Source organism: Ursus arctos, unplaced genomic scaffold, assembly GCF_023065955.2.
Source record: "Ursus arctos isolate Adak ecotype North America unplaced genomic scaffold, UrsArc2.0 scaffold_29, whole genome shotgun sequence".
NCBI classification, from domain to species: Eukaryota; Metazoa; Chordata; class Mammalia; order Carnivora; family Ursidae; genus Ursus; species Ursus arctos.
The window spans coordinates 24,848,293-24,870,080 of record NW_026622974.1 but is presented as its reverse complement, the minus strand read 5'-3'; the positions used below and the strand labels follow the sequence as shown (position 1 = coordinate 24,870,080).

Here is a 21,788-nt window from a genome sequence, read left to right as displayed (position 1 = left end):
GGTCTATTTGGGTTCTCTGCTGATTGCTAACCAGATTTCCAGAAAATGGTCTTGCCGGCTTAATTTAGTCAAGCTGTGCTCAAAATCATGTCTTCTGTCAATTTGTTACCAGTGGAACCTTAATTTTTTGCCAATTTAAGTAAAGTGTTGTTTTAAAAATTTTAGAAACCATATGGGGAAGGATTCTAACATTTCTTAAAATTTTACTTGGACCTAAATCACTACTGCAGTGGCATCTCTTATGACTCTTTCCTCAGTTTCTTTGGGCTACTAAGATGATTCTTGTTGTTGTCGAATTACATCAATAGGGAGGCATAAACAACTCTTGATGCCCACCAAATAATGGCATATAAGCAATCATTGTTGCAGCTATTCTTATAACAAATATTATTAAAATACACTTATAGTAGCATGTAATTATTAGTCAGTTTTAACCTTGACGTCGTAATAGTTAAATATCAACTGCTAGAATGTCACTAGGATAAATCACTATGTGTATGTACATATATACACATACATATGTATATGCATAGATATTTGCTTTCACTGTGATTAGCATGTTCTAAACAAGTACTATACTTGAAGACTTACCTTGCGGTCCAGGGTCTCCTGGTGGCCCAGGTAATCCATCCTTTCCTGGTGGACCAGGCCTCCCGTGAGTTTGAGCAGCCAACATTGCAGCAGGCAGCTTCAGCTGTGATAGGAACACGGCCATCCTTTCTTTATTTATGAAAGAAAAAATAGTATATCATGTAATAGAAATATTTTTTACATCAACATTTTTCCAATTTTTTTACATGAAATTCAACAACAACAACAAAACCCTACTTGGTTTTCAATTTAAGCACATCTAATTTACTAACTGGCCTGACTGCTGAGAGAGTTGTTTTATTGATTGGTCGAACAAAATGGATTGTATAAAGTTGTCTGAATATAAATGCAGACCACCTGTGCTGATCAGAGGGCCTGAGAATTTTCCGTGTTTCAGAGATGCAGCAAGTCTACTGCTGGAATCTAATTAACTCCTGGTAATGAGTTACAGAGAGAATTTTAGGTTTCTATTAAAAGATGGGTTTTTTCCCCCTAAAGATTTTATTTATTTATTTGAGAGAGAGAGAAAGAGACAGAGATAATGAGAGAGAGCACAAGCAGGGAGGAGAGGGAGAAGCAGGCTCTCCGTGGAGCAGGGAGCCCAATGTGGGGCTCGATCCCAGGACCCCAGGATCATGACCTGAGCCGAAGGCAGATGCTTAACCAACTGAGCCGCCCAGGCGTCCCAAATTCTGCTTTTTTTAAAAAAAATGTCTTATTATACACCCTCAATGTTATTCACTTTTTCTGGTTTGATTTCCAGTTAGTCTCATTATTCAGGCATGGTTTTAGTAGGGACTACATCTAATTTGGCCAAAGAAGAAAATTCAGCATTGGTCCCTATGAACATGCTCTCACTGAATTCCCATCATAGCCAGAGTAAAACAATAAAAAGCTTCTATGCTTTCCCGTGAACCTGAAGAAAACATTGAAACAAAGAACACAGGAGTTATGAGAAGTTGACAAATTACCCAGAACATTTAGAAATGTCAATAAAAATAGCAAAATCTTTTGCAGGTGTTGAGTGATGTGACCTTTATGAATTGAATACTTCCCCTGGAGGTAATGCTGCCTTCCCAAGGAACACATCATTGCCATTTGCCCTTTTGTTCATTCACCAAACTGCCTGGAGCCTGACACTGTTTATCTGGGTCCTAAAGAAAGACTCCAGGGAGGGAAGCGAGGATGGATTAAAAGGGTTTCCAAGGGGTGAGCTCAGTCATCAGACCATGAACGTATCGTTATAGGCGGCATTAGTGTCATGCAACTATTAGTACTTTATTTAGAGATTTATTAATAGACCAATAATGCCTTTGGATAAAAGTGAGTACATTACAGAACGTCAGTGCATTAGTAACTCATGAAATTGAAAGGATCTGGAAACTTAGGAAGTTCAAAGAAAATGGAAATATGAAAAATGAAAATATAAATGAGAATTTTCACTCTAAAATAAATTCCTAAATAAGACATATCATTAATTACATTAAACAGTCTCTGTAAGCAGGGCTCTGTATTGGGCATTTTATACTTTCTGCATTAAGTGCTCTTGTTCAGGAATCCTAGATAAGGCCTGAAAGAGATTATCATCCTATGCTATTATCCACGTTTTATAAGCCCCATATGCTATAAAGATTATCTGCTGATAAACTTTATTTTATGACTAAAATCTCGTCCCATTATATAAGACATTCCTTCTTGGAATTGCTTTTTTGAATAATCATTCTAAGATTGTACTTATTACTATTGACTTCTCTGTTATAAAATTCTACATAGGCCATTGTCCAGTTCAATTTTTCCTCAAAACCATCTTCAATACTTTACTACCATAGGAATTAATTTTAGTGAAATCATTACTGCAAATTAATCCAAAGCTCATTATAAATACAATCTATCATTGGATTCTTTATTTAAACTTGCTTGGTTTGTTTATATTTTATATACCTCACATTTAACAAATAGAATACATGCATAACTAGATTTAAAACAGAAACTGGAGCAGGGCATGTCCTTAGCATGACAAAAGATATTCACCGCATTCTTTCTTTTTTTTTCTTTTCATATATTTTCTTCAAAAAGCAAATTCAAATGATTTCATTTGTAAAACTAACTTACACCCAATTTTCCAAGGATACACCTAGTGTGTAAGAAAAAAATGAATCTTTAATGTAAAGAATTCAGCATGGGTTTGGTATAGACAAACCTTCCAGAAAATTTTCTTACTGATTAAATTAGTATTTACTTTGTAGATAAGACCAAAGGACAGCAACATTCTGGAAACTATAGCTGCCAATTAGAAAAACAAAGGCCAAATCATGAAGACCTTGTAAAGAGTTACTTCAATTTTCTCTAGCCTCTTCACTCAGTTTAGTTCATTCAGCTGAACTCTAAAGGCACATTTCACTTAAGCAGATATGTGTGTTTTACAAACTTCTGATAAAGAGCAAATTATTCCCTAGGAAAACCTATTTTTCAAAAGGCTTTCAATAAAAAATTTACTTAAAAAATGTAGGCCCTGTGCTGCTTGAGAAAGTAAAACAAACTTATTTTTAAATGAAATTATTAAGGGAAAAGCCCTAAAAAACATGGACTATTAGGTATAATTATCAAAGGAGCAATCACTCTGCACTGCTTTTCTCACATTATAAAGCAAGCAGAATGGAAGCATCACAACACCCACGAATGAGAATCTCTGGATGCAGATTGATTGACAGGGATGGTAGAAGACCAGTAAGGATCTGACGAATCATCCCTGAGTGGTATTAAAATACAGTCCTTTGGGCAAAACTTATTACCTCACTATCCACCTGGGATATGTTTGGCTGGTGTTCATACATTTGTTCCCAATAACTAAATGGATAAAACAAGTTTGTAATTAGTATATAGTTATAGTTTTGCAAATCATTATATTGAATGTAGATATCTCTTTATTATAGGAAATTGTAAACTGGGTGTTTTACAAACAAATATGAAATTCAGTTTAAAACTCTGCATATTATTTGCTGTTTTGCACTAAAAAGAGATATATATTTCAGTACAATTTTTCTTTTTTTTTAAATTAATTTATTTATTTGAGAGAGAGAGAGCACATGTGAGCACGCCTGTGCAAGTGGGGTAGGGGCAGAGGGAGAGGGAGAGAGAGAATCTCCAAGCAGACTCCCCGCTGAGCGCAGAGCCCGAGGCAGGGCTCGATCTCACGACACATGAGATCATGACCTGAGCTAAAATCAAGAGTTGGATGCTCAGGGTGCCTGGGTAGTGCAGCGGTTAAGCATCTGCCTTCGGCTCAGGGCATGATCCCAGCGTTCTGGGTTTGAGCCCCACATCAGGCTCCTCCACTATGAGCCTGCTTCTTCCTCTCCCACTCCCCCTGCTTGTGTTCCCTCTCTCTCTGGCTGTCTCTCTCTGTCAAATAAATAAATAAAATCTTAAAAAAAAAAGAGTTGGATGCTCAACTGACTGAGCCATGCAGGGGCCTGAGTATAATTTTTATTAATTTGAGATATATCTCTTTGAATACCTTCAGTGTCTCAACACAAATATTCACGGTACTAAGTTTTTCCTCTTTAATGCATGAATTGAATTTATAAGCAATTTGCTTTAGGCGGTTTTTAATATTTTTAGTAAAACAGAATTCTTTTAGATAATTACTTCTAGCTATAAATTATCTAGCTTTAAGATACACTCAGAAATAGTCATTTAGCAAAAGGATAATTACTTCTTCGGAACCTTACTCTAAAGCTCTATAATTTAAAATAATACATTTTTGAGCCTCTAAATAAATTGTAAAGACCTGTATTCTTAATTGCCTTTCCTCTGTTTTCAGGGATCTTTGGTCAATTAAACCATTTTTGGCTATGCTTGCTAATGAGGCAGGAAATTGAAGAGTTCAGATAGGAGCTTATGTAAACCAAACACACATATGCCATCTGCCAATGCAGAAATAAGACCATGGCTTGCCTTCCTTAGAGAATGGGCTCATCAACATAATGCAGACATTAATATTAATGTGTTGATAAACTATGTTACATGGAGAATGAAGGGGCATTTGAACGTCATTCGGCTCATGTCTACCTTCTATTTCACAGACAGAATTTGTAAATATTTTCAAACAAAGAAATTCATCGTTTTCTCCCAACGCCCATTCCAATGTTTATTTTTTTTTTTTAAGATTTTATTTATTCATTTGACAGAGAGAGAGACAGCCAGCGAGAGAGGGAACATAAGCAGGGGGAGTGGGAGAGGAAGAAGCAGGCTCCCAGCGGAAAAGCCCGACGTGGGGCTCGATTCCAGAACCCCAGGACCATGCCCTGAGCCGAAGGCAGACGCTTAACGACTGAGCAACCCAGGCGCCCCCCATTCCAATGTTTAATTGCCCATTTTCTTGGTACAGCTTCAACTTACTTTCTTTTGTTACTCTATGATGGAAACAGAAAGTAGTTAACGTGTATTTCCCTTGGGAAATCAGTCATCTGTTTGATACTATTGTTACCTCTTAGCCTTCAGGTTAAATAACTTTAACTATAGATTTGGTAATCTGTTTTGTAAATCACTTTTTGGCTTCACTATTCCAGGGCTTTTCCATAACATCTCTTAAATGTGGAAACCAAAATTAGATATGGTTCTCTCCTAAGGGGTAGAAAATACCAGGAGAGTAATTTCCTTTCATATACTTAAGTAGTTACTCTCTAGTTTCATTTTAACTGTGAGTTCCACAGTATCATTTGGTGGAGTCATATGCATTTTGTGGTTGTAACGGCTACATTTTATTTCTGACCTAATCTTTTGCCACCTCTGTAAACAAGCTGCTTTGAAATGTTACTGCAGTAAAGACGGGGATTAAACACATGCACCAGAATCCCTGTAAAGCAATAGTAACATTTTTTAAAAAGGCATAAAAGCATAAGAATGGGGAGACTACGGAAGAAGATAACACGATAAAATTTTGGAAGCTGAGACCCAGATGGCTGAGTGACAGATGACTTAGCAGACTCAAGAAAACCAAATCTTCATACTAGAAACTGACAAACAACCTGTTCTAAACCGCGAAATCCTTAAAAGGCTCAGGAATTGGCAATGCACATTACTTCTGGAAGCGTGGTAAAGAAGGGGAACTAAAACCGAAAGAATTAGTTGAATGCCTTTTTAAGAAGTAGTCTTAGCAATTTCTTTCTCTATACAGGTAGGTAGTTTTTTCTCCCCAAACCTAGCAAAAAAACTGAAGGTTTATTATCTGAAAAGGGTAAATAGATCATGTGTGCCCTGGGGGGGGGGGGGGGCTCAAGATCCCACTGAGTCTTGGGCTTCCCTATCTGAAAACAAGACGAATAAATGAGCGCTCATTTATTCCCCTACTTTGCTCTCCAAATGCTGGCAGCCAGGTAGGAAATGGAAGCACTTCCTCTGGGAAATCCAGCCAGAATAGGAGGAAAGACTTAAAGGCACTGAAATTGAAGTCGTCTCATTTAAAACGCCCGGTTAGACGACCCTTCAGTGAAGCTCATGGTTGGTGAGTCCCACCATTCCCTCGTAACGTTTGATTAGGTTTTTAGAACTTACTCTTTTGTATGAACAGACATCCAAGGATTCCTGGCACTAAGGAAAGCCTATAAGCTGAATGACAGACCCAAACAAAGAAATGGAAAGAGGCCATTGAAAGAAATAGAGGCTATGCTGTGGGAAGTATTTAAAAGGTCTACGTACATCTTCAAGATGTGTATCTATCAGATGAGATGTGTATGCATATATGATGCATGTACGTACACATATGTAATTTACTGTCTTAGTTGTTGAGATGCAAGAGGGGTGTTATACTTGAAACAAGAGAACAGGATAACACGTATTCATACATATTCACATATATATGAAATATACGTATGGAAAACATGGATAAAAGGGCTTTCTGGGACATTGGCTCTGGAGGCAGAAATACTCAGGGACACAGAGCCCTAACCTTCCTGTCTTCCCACAGTTGCAGTTGGTTCCAAGTTTGTCTCAAGAACCAAGAGAGCAGGATATGTGTCCACATTCCTGCACAGGTTGGCAAATTCTTCCAGCATGTTGATGAAAACCTCCAAGTATAATAGGGTGGCGTCACAGCAAGAATTAAGCTGCTCAGATCTAGCAAGATCCTAATTTGTGTGGGTAGCTGCAAAGCCCTCATAAAGCCAAAAGAGGCTAAGGCGAGACATGTAGCATCTTGCCCCACTCTGTATGGTACAGTCACCTTATTTGCAAAAGGATTTGACCTATTGGCTAATCAAATAGGGAATTTAATTTAACTTTGGATTGGGCTCATATTTGTCCATTGTGACCCAGTAGAAGCCCAGAGTTGGAGTTGGTAGGAAATCACCTTCTTGCACCATGGGTAGGTTTGAGATGGGGGCATCAGGATGCTGAAGGAGGCTTGCTGGCTTGGGGCAGAGCCCAAAGTGTGAGATCTGTAGAAAGCAGCGACCTGGGAATCCCTGAAGGGAGCTGGAGAGCCCAAGTTTGGGGTTTTGGTCTGGGCTTCACTCTAGGCTCCAGTGTGGACCTCCAGTGAAAGGATGATAAAGTGGGGAGTGGGATCCCTCAAGCACTCCCTTGAGCCCCCATAGACAGTCCACGACTTGCTGGGCAAAGAGAGTTGCCCCTGAGGCTGTAGTTGTGCAGGGGTGAATGGGGCAGAGACAACTATTAGCTGCCACAGAGACCACTGTCCTGTGAAAGGGCAAAGAGGGAGGCGGAGGCACACTGTTTAACGTTAGGTAACAACTGTAACGTGTGAAGATTAGCATTTGCTTTTACAGAGAAAGCTTTCCAAAAGGGAGAAATGTGGCCTGGGAGCTCTAGGATTTGTGAAAATGGAGTTTTTCTTTATTCCTTTCTGTAAATGATGTTCAGAAGTCTTGGAAAAGTGACTTCTAAGTGGAAAGTTAAATGGACTGAATTCGAATAATCTTGGGACACATTAACAGAAGTGCTAAATAACCAAATCCTGGGTTTGAGATAGAATTTTGTTTGAGAGAAAGTGTTGCCGGACTCGTACCAACAGAGATGAAAGGAGAGGGGGTATCATTTCAGAATCTCAGAGTCTGCAAGTCTCCCAAAAGAGCTCCCTTGTGGGCCACCTTAAAATGTGGTTTTGAGACAAGACATGTGGCTTCTGAAGGACCTTGCCAGGCTGGAAAGACTGGGGAAGGTGGTAGGGGAAATGGGGGAGAACCCACCCTTTGTTTCCTGGCAGGCAGGGAGTGACTGGGAGAGGAAGCTGGGGCAGGACAGCAGAGGGGGAACTCACAGACTGAGGGGGAAGTGCCAGCCGCAAGAGCCTGCCCCAAGACAGATGGAGAATGGTCCATTTCCCCTGATCTCTCTCCTCAGAAGCATAGTCCTTCACAGGAACAACTCCACAGTGGCCTGCGAGTGGGTAGCAGGAAGCTTTCTGTGGGTGGAAGTGGCACGTCTCCTCTGCTGAATGCGGGGGGCAGGCCACCAGGGGCCATGCCTTCATCCAGTGTCCACTGGGCAGAATGAACACTTCCCACATCTCAGACTAAATCTAAAGTCGTTAAAGGCATTGAAGTTCCACATTAAAGCTGCCTGAGATAAAAGATGATTGACACTAGAGCCCATGGATGTTAAGAGTTAAAGGAGAATTTTAGATCACAATTCAAAAACATATTCACTGGCATTTTCCCTTCCATGATTGTGTCTAGTAAATGTGTGGATGCTTTCTGAGGTCCTGGAGGTCCTGTGCCCAGGGCTGGCTTCAAGGACAAGCCACCAGTGCAGTCATACAGAGTCCCTTGCTCAAAAGGGTCCTATGCTTGGTATAGTGTTTAACTATGGCTGTCTTAATCATTTTTGAATCAGGGCACCTACATTTTTATTCTGCATCGAGTCCTGCAAATTAGCTGTACCTGTCTATGCCTCTATATTTTTCAGTGTTTCTCTTGAAACACTTGAGATGCCTTTTTCTTTTTCAGGCAGTTGATGCTTGAGGAATGCTTGTTGAGAGGGAATGTTTGGATTGCAAAGTTTGGAGGCTCTTTCATGATGCTTGATTCAAAGATAAAAAAAAAAAGACAGTAAAAAAGGATTTCTAGATTGAAGGGCAACATTAGAATTATAAAGAGAAAACTGGTAGCTTGAAATAAAAACAGTAGACAACTGTATTAATGACCTATCATGCCAGAGCATGGTAAAGATACTTAGTAGAAATCAATGTAAATTGAAATCAACAGCATGAATTCATTATCTTAAAAAAATTTTTTTTTTTTTTATTTTGTCATGGAAGCAGCCAAAGTTCCTGCGCTAACTCTGCTCCATCTCTAGGGCTCATGTGAAATAAGATAACGTGCACTCAAGCATGGAGATTTTGGTCTCTAATACTAATTACTGCTTAAAATAATCAGAGCGTCTTAAAGTAGCTGATTCCATGTTTGCAGTAGGAAGACTTCCGGTGAACTTGGGGCATTTTGTAATCTTATTCCTTGAAAAATTCAATAATATATGTTTAGCTTAGCAAAGAAAGGATGCTGTGCAAAAGAAGCAGGAACCAGGAGAGCCAATGTGGATTCATTTTTTAAAGACAAAAATTTGGGGGCGCCACTGTGGCTCGGTCATTAAGCATCTGCCTTTGGCTCAGGCCCAGGGTCCTTGAATCGAGCCCCGCATCGGGCTTCCTGCTCCGCTGGGAGCCTGCTTCTTCCTCTCCCACTCCCCCTGCTTGTGTTCCCTCTCTTGTTGGATGTCTCTCTCTCTGTCAAATAAATAAATAAAATCTTAAAAAAAAATAAAGTCAAAAATTACCCGCTTTATCAAGCTCACACTGGGGAGTGATCCTGATTTTAGCGAGTCATTTGACAAAATCATGTGGTATCTTAGGTACAGGTTAAAAAAATGTAGAGTGGATTTTAGAAAACTATATGGATTCAGAGGTCACTGAAACAATGGATTAACAGAATTTATAAGCGAACAGCAGGAATGCAATTAAGGCATTAAGAAAGGCCTAATCCTTGACTCTTGACTCTTTCCTTCAACATTTTCTACCTACAGTTAGAATGATGACATGGTTATAAAATTCAGAGATGGCACAAAGTGATGGGGGTCAGCCCACCTGCCCTACAGGAAGACAACATTCCGCAGGATATCTTCAGTTTGGGACAATGTGTGAATGCAAACCTTTTGAAATTTAATACGGAGAAACATAAAATCACACACTTAGATTTTAAAAATGGACACAGCGCACAATGAGAAACACCTGATTTTTAAAAGTTTGTGTAAACACGATCCAGGGTTGTTAGGTAATTGAAAAATCAAAATCAAGGAAGGCTTTTTTCTTTTTTAAGGGATGCTCTCTTAGGCAGCAATATTGAAGTGCCTGTATCAAGGGTTAGAAAACTTTCTCTGCAAAGGGGCAGATAATAAACAGTTAAGTCTGACAACTAGTCAATTCATCAGCCCTAGCATGAAAACAGAGAGAGAAATTTCATAAAAGAATGAATCTGACTGTGCTCCAATTAAATTTATTTATGGAAATAAATTTGCATTTCAGATCATTATCATATCATGAAATAGTCTTTTGATTTAAAAAAAAACATTAAAATGTGTACTTCCTACGTGCTCCCCTTCACTATCCCCCCCCCCAAAAAAAGTAAAAACCAAGTCAGCTTGTGGGCCGCACAAAAACAGGGGGCAGGTGAACTTGACTGGTGGGCCACAGTTTGCCGACCTGGGTCTAGATCAAAACACCCTATACTCTGTTGGTCAAAATACTCCTGGGTGAATGAGGGCCATTTAAAAATGAAGTGTTTCTCAAGGGTGGTGACAGTGGAGGGGCTGGATACACTTGCACCATAAAAGAGAAAAGTAAGGAGGAGCACCATGGATATGGAAAAATATCATAAGGGCTGTCATGGGAATAGAGGAAGATACTTTACCTGTGCTATTTCACAGACCAGGAATGATGAGAGGAAGTTAGAAAGAGGCAAATTTAACTGAGTGTAAGGAAGAATTTTCTATCAAACAGAGATGCCCCATCCCCCTCATAAAATAGGTTGCCTCTGCACATTGTTGTTGCATGGCCATCTGTTGAGAGAGCGCTGAAGGGGTCCTCCACAGTGGATGGGAGGTAGTAATTGGCGAAAATTTCAGAAATGTTTATTAGGTAAATCTAACCTTCAAAAATCCTTAGAACCTCTTGATTAATATACTTCTTTATCTCTTCAAATGAAACTGCATCAGCCTAAAGAAGGGGAGAAAAAGGTCTGTTAAAGTAGAGCATAGCACAAATGAAGAAAGAATAGGAATCCTGGGTTGGTGTGCATACTCAAAACTTTTGTGGAGATACATTGCAAGCAAAATGCTTTTGGCAACTGACTACATTAGGAAATAAATATCTTTGTTTTGATCAAATGCTGGGAAGAACTTGAAGTGCATAATTGCTTTAAAAGCTGTGGGCTGGAATCATAACCAGTGATTCAAACATATTTCTTATTAAATGGAGAGACATGGCTTCATATGATTAGGAAAGATGTTTCCTATTACTTCATTTTCTGAAGTTACAGGACTTGAACAGTGTTATCATGACATTAATATCCCAGGCACAATTTAACTTCTAACCAATCCCCGGGCACTGGTAAAGTCAACATCTCACTGATACTGTGCATCTTCAAAGGAAGAGAACTCCAGGTAAGCTGGATTATTCTTTAAAATGTTTTATTCATGGGATCAAACTTGCCAAGTTTTAGTCATTTTTACAGTATAGTTTATTCTGTAATTTACACTTTGTAAGCATATTTGTATTAAGCAATTTTTTTTAATAGAAAATGCTATGGGCCATGAGAAAGGAAAGTAGGTAAATGATGTCAGTTGAATTTTTAACCCCTTGACAAATGAAGCTACATGAATTTGGCAAAGAATCTAACATTTATAATAGTAATATTTTACTGTGGTACTTTGGCATTTTTAAAAGAGAGCTATTATTTTTCATGACTGTTAGGATTTCGAAGTATTTTATTACTCTCTCTCTCTTTTTTTTTTTTTTTTTTTTTTTTAGTGGTTATTATCCAGGGGTATATGTGTGACATTAAAGACAATGTGATGGGCTCATAAAATGATGATTTCTGTAGGACAAAATAGTTCCAAAAATGCTCTCTTTCAATATTTTATTTTCATGGAATATGGGACATATGAACTTGAGTTAATGCATCTAATACCAATTATTGACACAGCACTGAGAGCTCATTATACAGGCTTTATTCAAATAGAGCTTAGGGACAGTGGGTAAAAATAAAGAATCTCAATATTGTGGGAATGCCTAATTTGGCCCTCCATCTGGTATTGGCTGATTATCTGAGGACAGTGTGTCCTTAACTCCCCGCCCCACCCTCCCCACTCCAGGACCCTCCCTTCTCCCCGACAAGGATATTTTCTGGTTAAGTTCCTCTGTGAATGGCCATCCACCACACCTCCTGGAGCATATTAATATTAATATGGGCTTCCTTAACCAAACGCTCCTTCTTGGCCTGTTTTCCACCTCAAAGTACCCCTCAGGGCGGGTTTGTTGTTCTCCTACTCAACACATAGTGTTTTAATATGAAACAGACATATGTTGTCTGTGTAGTATAAGGAGACATTGTAGATGGTATTTAAGAGCATGGCTTTGGAGTCAGTCAGACCTGGGTCTAACCCACTAAATAACTGTGACCCTGAACAAGTCAACTCTCAGTTTTTGCATTTGTAAAGTGGGGCTGATAGGACACCGATCCTCCCTGTTGTGAGGACCTACTGAGGTGACGTATAGTAAGGACTTAGTGAAGGATCTTGAAATAATACCTTGAAATAAATGGCAGCTATTGCTATCCTTGTAGAGACCAGTTTAGGTTCACTGTATTTCTTTTAAAAGGATTATGATTGCTTTCACTGTAAAGGGATATGCGGTCAATCCTAGCCAGGAGCTGCTGGAGATCTTGGCACCACTCACCGCAGTGCCTGGGATGCCTGGATTGCCTGGAGGGCCTTGGTGCCCGGGGGATCCCGTGGAACCCTTGTTTCCAGGTGGCCCCACAGGACCTATGGCTCCCTTCATGCCTGGAAGTCCTGGTTTTCCCTGTTCACCTTGTGGGCCTCTGTCTCCTGGAATTCCCTGGTCACCCTGTGAAGGAAAAACTTAATAATAATGACTTCTTCTAGAACACATAAGCTGTGGTTAAGAGAAAAGGTTCTGGATTCATACTGGCACCTACTAGCTGTGGGACCTCAGATAAGGGAATTAAGCCCTCTGTGCCCTACTTCCCTGTCCCATAAAGTGGAGATATTAATAGTAGCCTCTAAGGAGGGTGATGCTGAGAAATGAATGAGTCAAGTCAAGTGCTTAGAACAATGCCTGGCATGTCGAAGGTACTCAGTAAAAAGTTAGTGACAATGTTAGTTGTACTTGATTGCCAGTCTAGAATGATGACACTTTTGAAAGTCAACAGCAGCTCTCACTTCAGGCCTGGGTCTCCTTGGCAATAATAAAGGAAGATGGCCAAGAGGATTTTGCACTTGAATGGTCACTGAGATTTTACACTAAGTAAAAACTTCAGGACCCTCAAAATCCTTCCCAAATCATGCGCTTTTCTTCTTCTTTTACCTTTATCAGAATCTTTGCTAGATTCTGTGGGTTGGTTTCTTTAGTCATGTTTTACAGATGTGACTGTGTGAGTGTGTGTGTGTGTGTGTGTGTGTGTACACGTGCACACATTCTGTGTCCCAAAGACATACAACTCAGGAATATGAGAAAGGAGAGCCTTTGGAAAAGTTCAGAGCAGGTGCCTGGGGTGGAGGGTCATCACTGAGATCATATACTCCATAACATAAATGACCTATGAGAGAATTCACTGAGTAAAGTGCCTCAGTAAATTAGGTGTAAGATAGTATTAGGTGGCTTGACTGTGATATGAAGTTTATTTAATGCTGACCTTTATCCAGCAAGGTGTCTACTACTGCATGTGTTTGTGCATTAGAGGATGGCAGGGTTTCAGGAGAGAGGTGTATACATGTAGCACAGTGTGAGTTTCAGTTACAGATATTCCAAATACTCAGTTCCACAAAGGCAAGAGCTGGTGATCACACCAAATATGATGGAATGGTGCACTGAGGCTGCCCTGTATTTCACTGTGCTATTCTTTTATTTGTGACTACTGTGCAAAAGGCCAAACTCCATTTCTCTGGATTTAAAAAAAGTAATGAAAACAAATGAACAATTACAGGGATCTCTTCGATCATGGAAGGAAGAGATGTAGAAAGAAGCCATGTAGAAAGAAGAAAAAGCAGATGGACCTAATTCCAATGCTACTGTCTTAGTTATACAAATGTAACTGCATAGGAACATATCAACTCACATTTGGGGAAATAGCTGAGATGAGCCAAATTAAAAAACAAAAAACAAAGAAAAGAAGTACTAACACATGCTGATCAATACCGTGATCGAGTGCAAAATCATCAGTCTTTAGCATATTAAAATTGTTTTATAATTTAGGCACAAGGATGTTCATTACAGTGATGTTTATTATTATGAAAACTGGGAAGAACCTACATATCCAGAAAAAGGGGACTAGGAAAGTGAAGTAAGGTGTATCCAAACAGAGGAATAACACATAGCCACTAAAAGTCACATGTAGATCTATATTTACTGGCGTGGGAAGATGGTCATTATATATTGTTAGGTGAAAAAAGCCATTTACAAAACAGTCTGAACACATTTTTGGAAGAGCATCTATTCATTTGTATTGATACATTAAGTATATATGTATATCATGTGTAAGAGAGAAATAGAAATATGTCCAAAATAGTGATTGTCCAAAATCAAGAATCCTTATCTATATGCAGTGGGATAATGTAGACCTTTTTCTTTTTTTAAAATTTATATTATCTCTGTTTTCACATGTCCTTCAGTTATCACGAATTATTTGTGTAAAAAATAAAAACAAGTAAACTAGACACCAGTACATAACACACACACGCAACACGCTAGCAGCCCTCATGAGAATTCCACTGAATAACAATGCGTGAATAATCTTTGCAGTGGAATGACTCCAACTCTCCTAGAAAACATTAGGATTCACTAAAGAAAATAACGGGACGTTGGAACAATAACAACCAAAACAATTCCAATAAAAGCATATAACAGAATTGGCATGACTCGTCACTCTTTGTGTTCCGTTCCACTCTCACCGCTCTACCTCCTCCCACCACTGCCTTGACTCAACTTCATATTCCACAAGGTCAGGGGTTCTCAACAAGGGCCACTCTCATCCTCAGAAGGCATCTGGTGATGTCTGGAGACATTTTTGGTTGTCGCAACTGGAGGGAAGGTGGTGGTACTGCATCTGGTGGCTAGAGGCCAGGGGTGCTGCGAAATGTCCTAAGTGCACGGGACGGACACTTACAGCAAAGACCTGTCTGCCTCCAAACATCAACAGTGCTGAGGTTGAGAAACCCTTCTCCAAGGAACAAGAAATGGGTGATCGTTCTAGTAGGACTATGGGTCTGAGACAGGAGGATCAAAGCTTTCCAAACTGGAATAGCACACCAGACTTAGTTCTGAATAAAGGGCATCGCTGTAGGTGTACCTGCCATACGGCCTGCTTCTGGGTCCTTTACTTGGCCTAGTTTATGCCTAGGAGAGATCTTGGATCACATACGCCCTAGATGTGTCATACTGGGGGATTTGCAGGGATCCACACACATATTGCATAACTCAAAGCATAAGGCAATTGCAGCCAACAGGCTTAAATCACGATCACAAGAGTATTATACATACACGTTCTCCTTTGGGGCCTCTGTCTCCAGGTTTACCCGTGATACCCTGAAAAACAAATGTCAACGCTAAAAGATCACTGCTTGCCAAGGTTCCTCCCCAGCCTGCTGTCAAGTATTCTGACAGGTACTGTGGATGACGTTTTACATCAGAACATTTACTCGAAGTGGTATTTTCCATACCTGAGCACCTGGCAATCCATCTTTTCCATTTATTCCCTATAAAGACAAAAGTTGATTAATATTTCTAATTCTGCATCAGTAGACATAGTTAAACACAACAGAAAGCTGAAGTTTGGAGGTCTTAGTCACCATATTTCTGCTATTTTGGTAAGGCAATATGGCAAAACAGAAAACAAAGTTGATAGAAGAGATGGCCCTGAGTTCAAATTTTGACTCTGTCTCCGACAAGTTCCATTTACTTCAGGCAATTTACTGACCCTTAATAGCATCAGCTTCTTTCCTTACAAAGTGAGGATAACATCGTGACTTTAAAACTAAGGATTTGGTGAAGTAACAGAAAATGCCTAGCTCACTGTAAATAGTCAATGGGATTATTTTTCCTTACTTATTCCGTTAGGTACATTCTGAAAAATAAGGTGCCCCGCGGTGCTGGGTGGCTGGTGTGTGGCATTTATTGTTACCCTCCAACAATTTTCCAGCACGGAGAGTCATTCTCTGTAAATGGTCTCGTCGCTGCTCGGGAAATTTCATAACATGGCCAGAGCATGAAATGAACTGTCAGCCAGAGAACAATTTGTTATTTATCAGTGGGAGAATATGAAAGAAAAGTAGGAGATCTGTAATCACGGTTTTTGAGAGCACTAAATAGTGATTTTTTATTAGTAAACTGGAAGTTTCCCAAACTTTACAAGGCAGTTCTGGAGGTGGAAATAGAGCCCCCTGCTCAGAGATTTGTAAGACGGAGAGAACTTTTGGCCGGGAGATGTGAGAAGGGAAAGCACTTGGGGTCAAATCAAACACCTAGAGTCCAATAGCAGATGTGTTTTTGAGATTTGGTTTGAAGAGAGAGATCAAGGTGAGGAAAATGATTTCTTAGCCAGCAGGCAACTGCACGGACACGCTCCTCCGAAAAGCCGAGGGGAGTTTTATTTTGCTGGAATGGATTCTATGAGGATGGAACTGCAGACGAGCGCATGTTTCACTGCTATAAATTACACTAAAATCCGTCACAGTTGATAACCCAACCAAAGTCCCCCAACGTCTCTGAACATCCTGGGAATTATCTAGAGTGCTTTAACTAAGAACATGCTACCTGCGGTGCATGGTTCAAAGAATTTATTACATCCAGAAACACAAGCAACAAAGATAAATCTGATTAAGGAGAGGATGTGGGTAAAAAAAAAAACCCAAAAACAACCCAACTGTATCACTTGGATAAAAGAAGATAAATCTAGTATTAAAATGTAATTCATGCTTTTGGTAACAATGTAAGAAAAGAAATACCCTACAGTCTTTTTTTTTTTTGTCTTTTGTAGTTCATCAAAGACTATCATGTGTGTTCTCCTTTGTATATAAAGGTGTTATTAACTTGCTTTCCCTAGACAAGTACTGCTTTTTAGAGATTTTTAGAATAGCCTGTATGGATTTGTGTTTCCCTCCCTCATCTCACTTATCTGGAAGAACTCCATCCCTGGGTGTAACAACTTTCTGTCTACCGCATGTCTGCCTCTGAGTGAGCACCTGAGTGCACTGGAAGAGAAACACATCTCCTTGCTCACTTGTTCCCATCTAAACGTACGAAAGCAGATGGCAAGTAGCCCCTCTGTATTACCAGGCTATCCTGGATTTCCTGATTCAACTCCCTTTCCTTCTCTCCCAAAGTACTCTTGCGCAGATTTTCCTGTGTCTCCAGATCTCCAGCATCACCACCTGATTCCTTACACCCAACTGATGACCTCGATTCTTCTTCCACTGAGAAAATAAATAGGAGAGAACCATCTCACCTTCCTTCCCTCCACGGGATCCACCAACCTACACGCATTTGTACACCAACTTCTGCCTGCCTCTTTCCTCCCGGTAAGAAAGATGAGCTGCCCCTGTTTCTTGTGAAGACCGATTTCCACTTCTGAGTGGAATAGCAGTCTTCTCCCCCTACTCAAAGTTCTCTCTACTCGCATGGTATCATCAAAACTTCCCCTCTCAACTGGATCATTCTTATCAAAATACAAGCGTGCTGTAACCTCTCCCACCAAGGACCACCACATTTCTAAACCCAGTGGAGAACTGTCAGCTCTCACATGACTTATCTAGATGTTCATCATTTCTCTGTCTTAAAACACTTAGTTCCCTTGACATCCAGGAAACCTCATTCAACTGCTTTTCTTCCTATCTCATCAGCTGTACCTTCCCAGTCTTTTTGAAGGCTCTTTTTCCTAATACTTGAAGTGCTCTCTTCCCTTCCAATCCACAATGACTCCATTTCATCCAGGCTCGGATTTAAATACCCAAATCAGCCTCTCCAGTCCTGATCTCTCCATTAATTTAAGATGTGTATATCTACTGCTTACTTGACATTTCCACTTGGATGTCTAATAGTGCTTGAAGTTGAATGTGTCCAACACAGAGAATTCTTGGTTTTCCCTCCCAAACCAACCCATCTCCAATCTTTCCCATCTCACCAAAAGCATCACTGTGACATGGCTGCTCAGACCCCACACCACAGCTGTGCCTTATCTCTCCCTCACACTCCACATCTGGTCCATCAGTGAGTTTGCTGACTCCCCCTTCGATGTACTTACTCCTCATGATCTCCCTGTTCTCCCCGTCATTATTTCTCATGGGGATTATGGCAATGTTTCCTCAGTGCTCTGTCTGCTTCCATTCTGCTTCCTACAGTCTGCTCTCCACATAATAGTCAGATTGATACTTTAAAATCTACTCCAGTCATTTTCCTTCTCCACTACAAATGTTTCAACGGGTCTCCATCATACTTCAAATGAAATCCAAACTCCACTCATGGCTTAGAATTCCTTACGGCCGGGCCACTGCCAACTTCTCTCTTGGTATCTTTCCCACTCTTGGTTAGCTTAGTGCATTCTTGACCTCATGCCTTTTGTTGTTCCTTCAACACACCAGGCTCACTCCTCTATGGTCATTTCTCTTCCTTGAAGCAATGCCTTTGACAACCACTCCAGGTTTGATCTCGCACTTCATGCAGGTTTCTGCTTAAACGGCATGCCTTTCTTAACTGCTCTATTTAAATGCTACTCCAGTGCGTCACCCTATTTAGAGCTTTTTCTACCTGAAATTGTGTGTGTATGTGTATTTGTTTGTTGTCTGTGTCCCTGTACTAGAACGTAAAGCCACGAGGTGCTGGCACCCAGAAGCGTGCTTAGCATTTTCGTAGGTGCTCAAGAAATAGTTGTTGAATAAACAAATTGCTTTTTGCATCATCTCCTGGGCAAGCATTTAGGAAATGGTCAGGGGCCCGGGATAGGGAGTTGCGAAAGGAGGTGAAGGGGGAGGCAGGGATCGAAGCTATTTATTGAGCCCCTCTCAGGGCCAGGCACTGGAAATGCTTACCATATGCCATATTACTTCAGTGACTCACAACACGCTTTGAGTCACAATTCAAACCTGTATCTTTCTGACTCTAAATTGTATATGCTGCCTATATGTTTATGTTGCCTTCCCTGAGGAGCTGGTGGCCAGGGAGCACTCAGACCCAGAAGGTTTCCCAGAGGTGCTGAACCACCAGGCTCGTGAACTCTGTTGCTTGTTCACCTTCAGTATCCTCCTTCTAATAGCACTCCCTCCCCCCACACAAATAAACAAGCAGAGGGAGCAGAGACCTTCTATAAAGAGTAAACCCGAGAGGGGGCTATCTGTCATTCATCTTTACACCCCCTCCGCCATGGCCCAGCACATCCTTAGCAAACAGCAGAGACTAGATGAGTATTTGTTGAACTGAACTGAATTAGTAAGAATAATTATTACCACGTTACAGCAAGATATGTCAGTATCCAAGAGCTCTTTGAGGAATCAAGGCGATGCTATGTTTAGAAGCATGATTTATGAAAGTATAAGAACAAAGTCCATAGATAAAGAAGGGAATCTGAGAAAACAGCTTCTACTTTAGTTTTTAGCTTAGCACCCAGGAGTTATATCTGTGAGTCTTCAGCTTCTTTATATTTTAGGATGTGACAGGCCATTTTGTTTTTTAACTCAGAGAATATAAGACTTAAGAAATAATGAGTCTCATCTCCTGACTCTTAAAACAAACAAACAAACAAACAAACAAACAAACAAACAAAGAAATATCACTTTTTTCATCACTGTTTAAGACATGAAGATACCTCATACAGAGCTGGGACACTCAGCGAGAAGCACACCCCCAAAGATCCATTTGTGGAACTTGCTCTTACTTCCTTAGAAACTACAAATGTCAGATTTTCCAAGGAGATATGGAAAGAGGCACTGCTTGGAATATTTCTCAAACTGGCAAATTTTAAATAGTAAAAAGTACTTACTGGCCTTCCGGAGGGTCCTTCTGGTCCAGGGAAACCTATATCTCCAACAGGCCCTCTGTCACCCTATAGGCATGTTCACAGACAAATATTAATTGCTATGAAAAGCTTTGAAATAGCATGCAAGTACAACTGTGAAGTAAGTGGCTGGCACTCACCGGTTCCCCTGGAACTCCTGGAGGCCCTGGGGCTCCAGGTTTTCCCTGGAAAATCAAATCAAAGAGAAATGTTAAGAGCCAAATTAGGGCATGATGCCATGTGCTTCCCCTCCCCGCCCGTGAATTTAATGTGCTTCCAGGCTTGTGGCTCTCTATGCTAAAATGGCATTCCTAATGGGACTGAGTCTGTGGGGATATACACTTGACTATGGAAGTTCCGAGATACGGACTAGAATGCAGTTCTCTGAATGTACATATATGTCTAAAGCAGAGGGATGGGAGGGGACGATAATATTTTTGAAAACATGAAACCAATGTATCCTCATTACTGGAAATGTATCTAGTGCCTTATTTGATTGGCAGCTCTTCTTGACTTTGGGAGTGGGAGGGCACACCCCCAAAGAAATCTTTCCTAGACTGTGTGTTTCATAAGACGCTTTCTAGGTTCATAGTAGAATAGCCTGAAGAGAAACTATTGTCGACTTGAAAAGCCATGTTTGGTTGAAAGGAAGAAGGCAAGATTAATTTGCTCCAACACACTGTGGCTTGGAGGACTGATGACAGAGAAATGTTGAGTAGAGACCACTGGGAGGGACAAGAGAGGAAGATGGTCCATCAGAGAGCAGAAGTGAGAAGTGCCAAAGTGTCCAGACCAAGCTTAAAGAAGGAGCCACGTCCCACCACTTAGACCTAATGTGGACAGAAAACCAAATAGTGCAGGGATGTAGGCCTGGGCCTGAGGCTGCAGAAACCCTAGTAGGTTCCCCAGGAGAGAGTCTGAAAAGGAAGGACCCTTTGCTCCTCTTGTTGTCTAGAACTTTGGGAGGAGCCCCCCTCACAAGTTTGGACACGGCTGAGTGGTGAAGCTAGGCAGACACAGGGCCCGACAGGGCAGCCCTGGTTCCCCAGACCTGTGACTACAAGCAGGAACTGCTGAAGCTCTTGTGGGCCGAAGTTGGGGGGATGTGTTAGACCTGGAAGACTAATGTCCAACATCGTCTTGGCATAGGACACAAGGGGGAGAGTGCTCAAGCTTTGAGATCTGAGACAAAGGGATCAGGGACATCCATAGCAGGCAGCAGCGATCTCGAAGGTCAGGGGGAGCTTGGCGAACCTGGGGTAGAGCATGCTGACTGGAGGCCTCACCTCACTGCCAGCATTCACAGACACCCCCTCTTCTATACCCATGTGTCAGTCTGGGGAGAATTAGGAGAAAGAAGCCCTCGAGAAATCTCTGCATGGGCTTGAATATACTAGAAAGAGATGGAACAGCTAAATAAGGGGATTCATCCTCTATAAAGGATGGTTTTCTACAGATTATGCATGGGTTTTAAATTTTTGTTATTAGGCTTAACAACTACATAGAGTAAAATGGAGTGGCTATTAACCTTTTAAAGAATGGGAGTGATGGGTGGTGGTGAATGGCAGTGGGTGGCGGTGGGTGGTGATGGACACTCTGGGTTGTGCTGGGTGTCAATAGATGTCAATGGGTGGTGGTGAGTGAGATGGTAGGGCCCTTTCTTATCTTGTATTCTTATGATTCAAGCACATAGTTTCCACTGACTTGCCTACCCTGGGCCTACCCTGCAGGGGCACTGAACAAAAGAATAAGTGGGCTCTCATTCATAAAGCATGGCCACAACATTTTAATTAGAGCATCATGAATGAAGATCAGAATGATCCCTAGGGCTCAGAGAAATGATTTCAACCTTTCCTGGAGCACTTCCTATTCATTTGAAAAGACCTTGATGAGATTAAAACA

The 21,788-nt window shown here is 40.8% G+C and overlaps 1 protein-coding gene across 1 annotated transcript in view; it reads right to left on the bottom strand.

The window, feature by feature from the left end:
- The window catches only part of COL19A1 (collagen type XIX alpha 1 chain), a 300,849-nt gene that overhangs the window by 6,573 nt on the left and 272,488 nt on the right, over positions 1-21,788 (bottom strand). The window contains exons 43-49 of the mRNA XM_057303991.1: positions 20,027-20,071; positions 19,872-19,934; positions 15,562-15,597; positions 15,383-15,427; positions 12,560-12,730; positions 10,753-10,819; positions 592-720 (exon numbers count right to left, since the gene is read on the bottom strand). Of these exons, the coding sequence (XP_057159974.1) occupies positions 592-720; positions 10,753-10,819; positions 12,560-12,730; positions 15,383-15,427; positions 15,562-15,597; positions 19,872-19,934; positions 20,027-20,071 (556 nt within the window). The remainder of the gene's footprint in view (positions 1-591; positions 721-10,752; positions 10,820-12,559; positions 12,731-15,382; positions 15,428-15,561; positions 15,598-19,871; positions 19,935-20,026; positions 20,072-21,788) is intronic.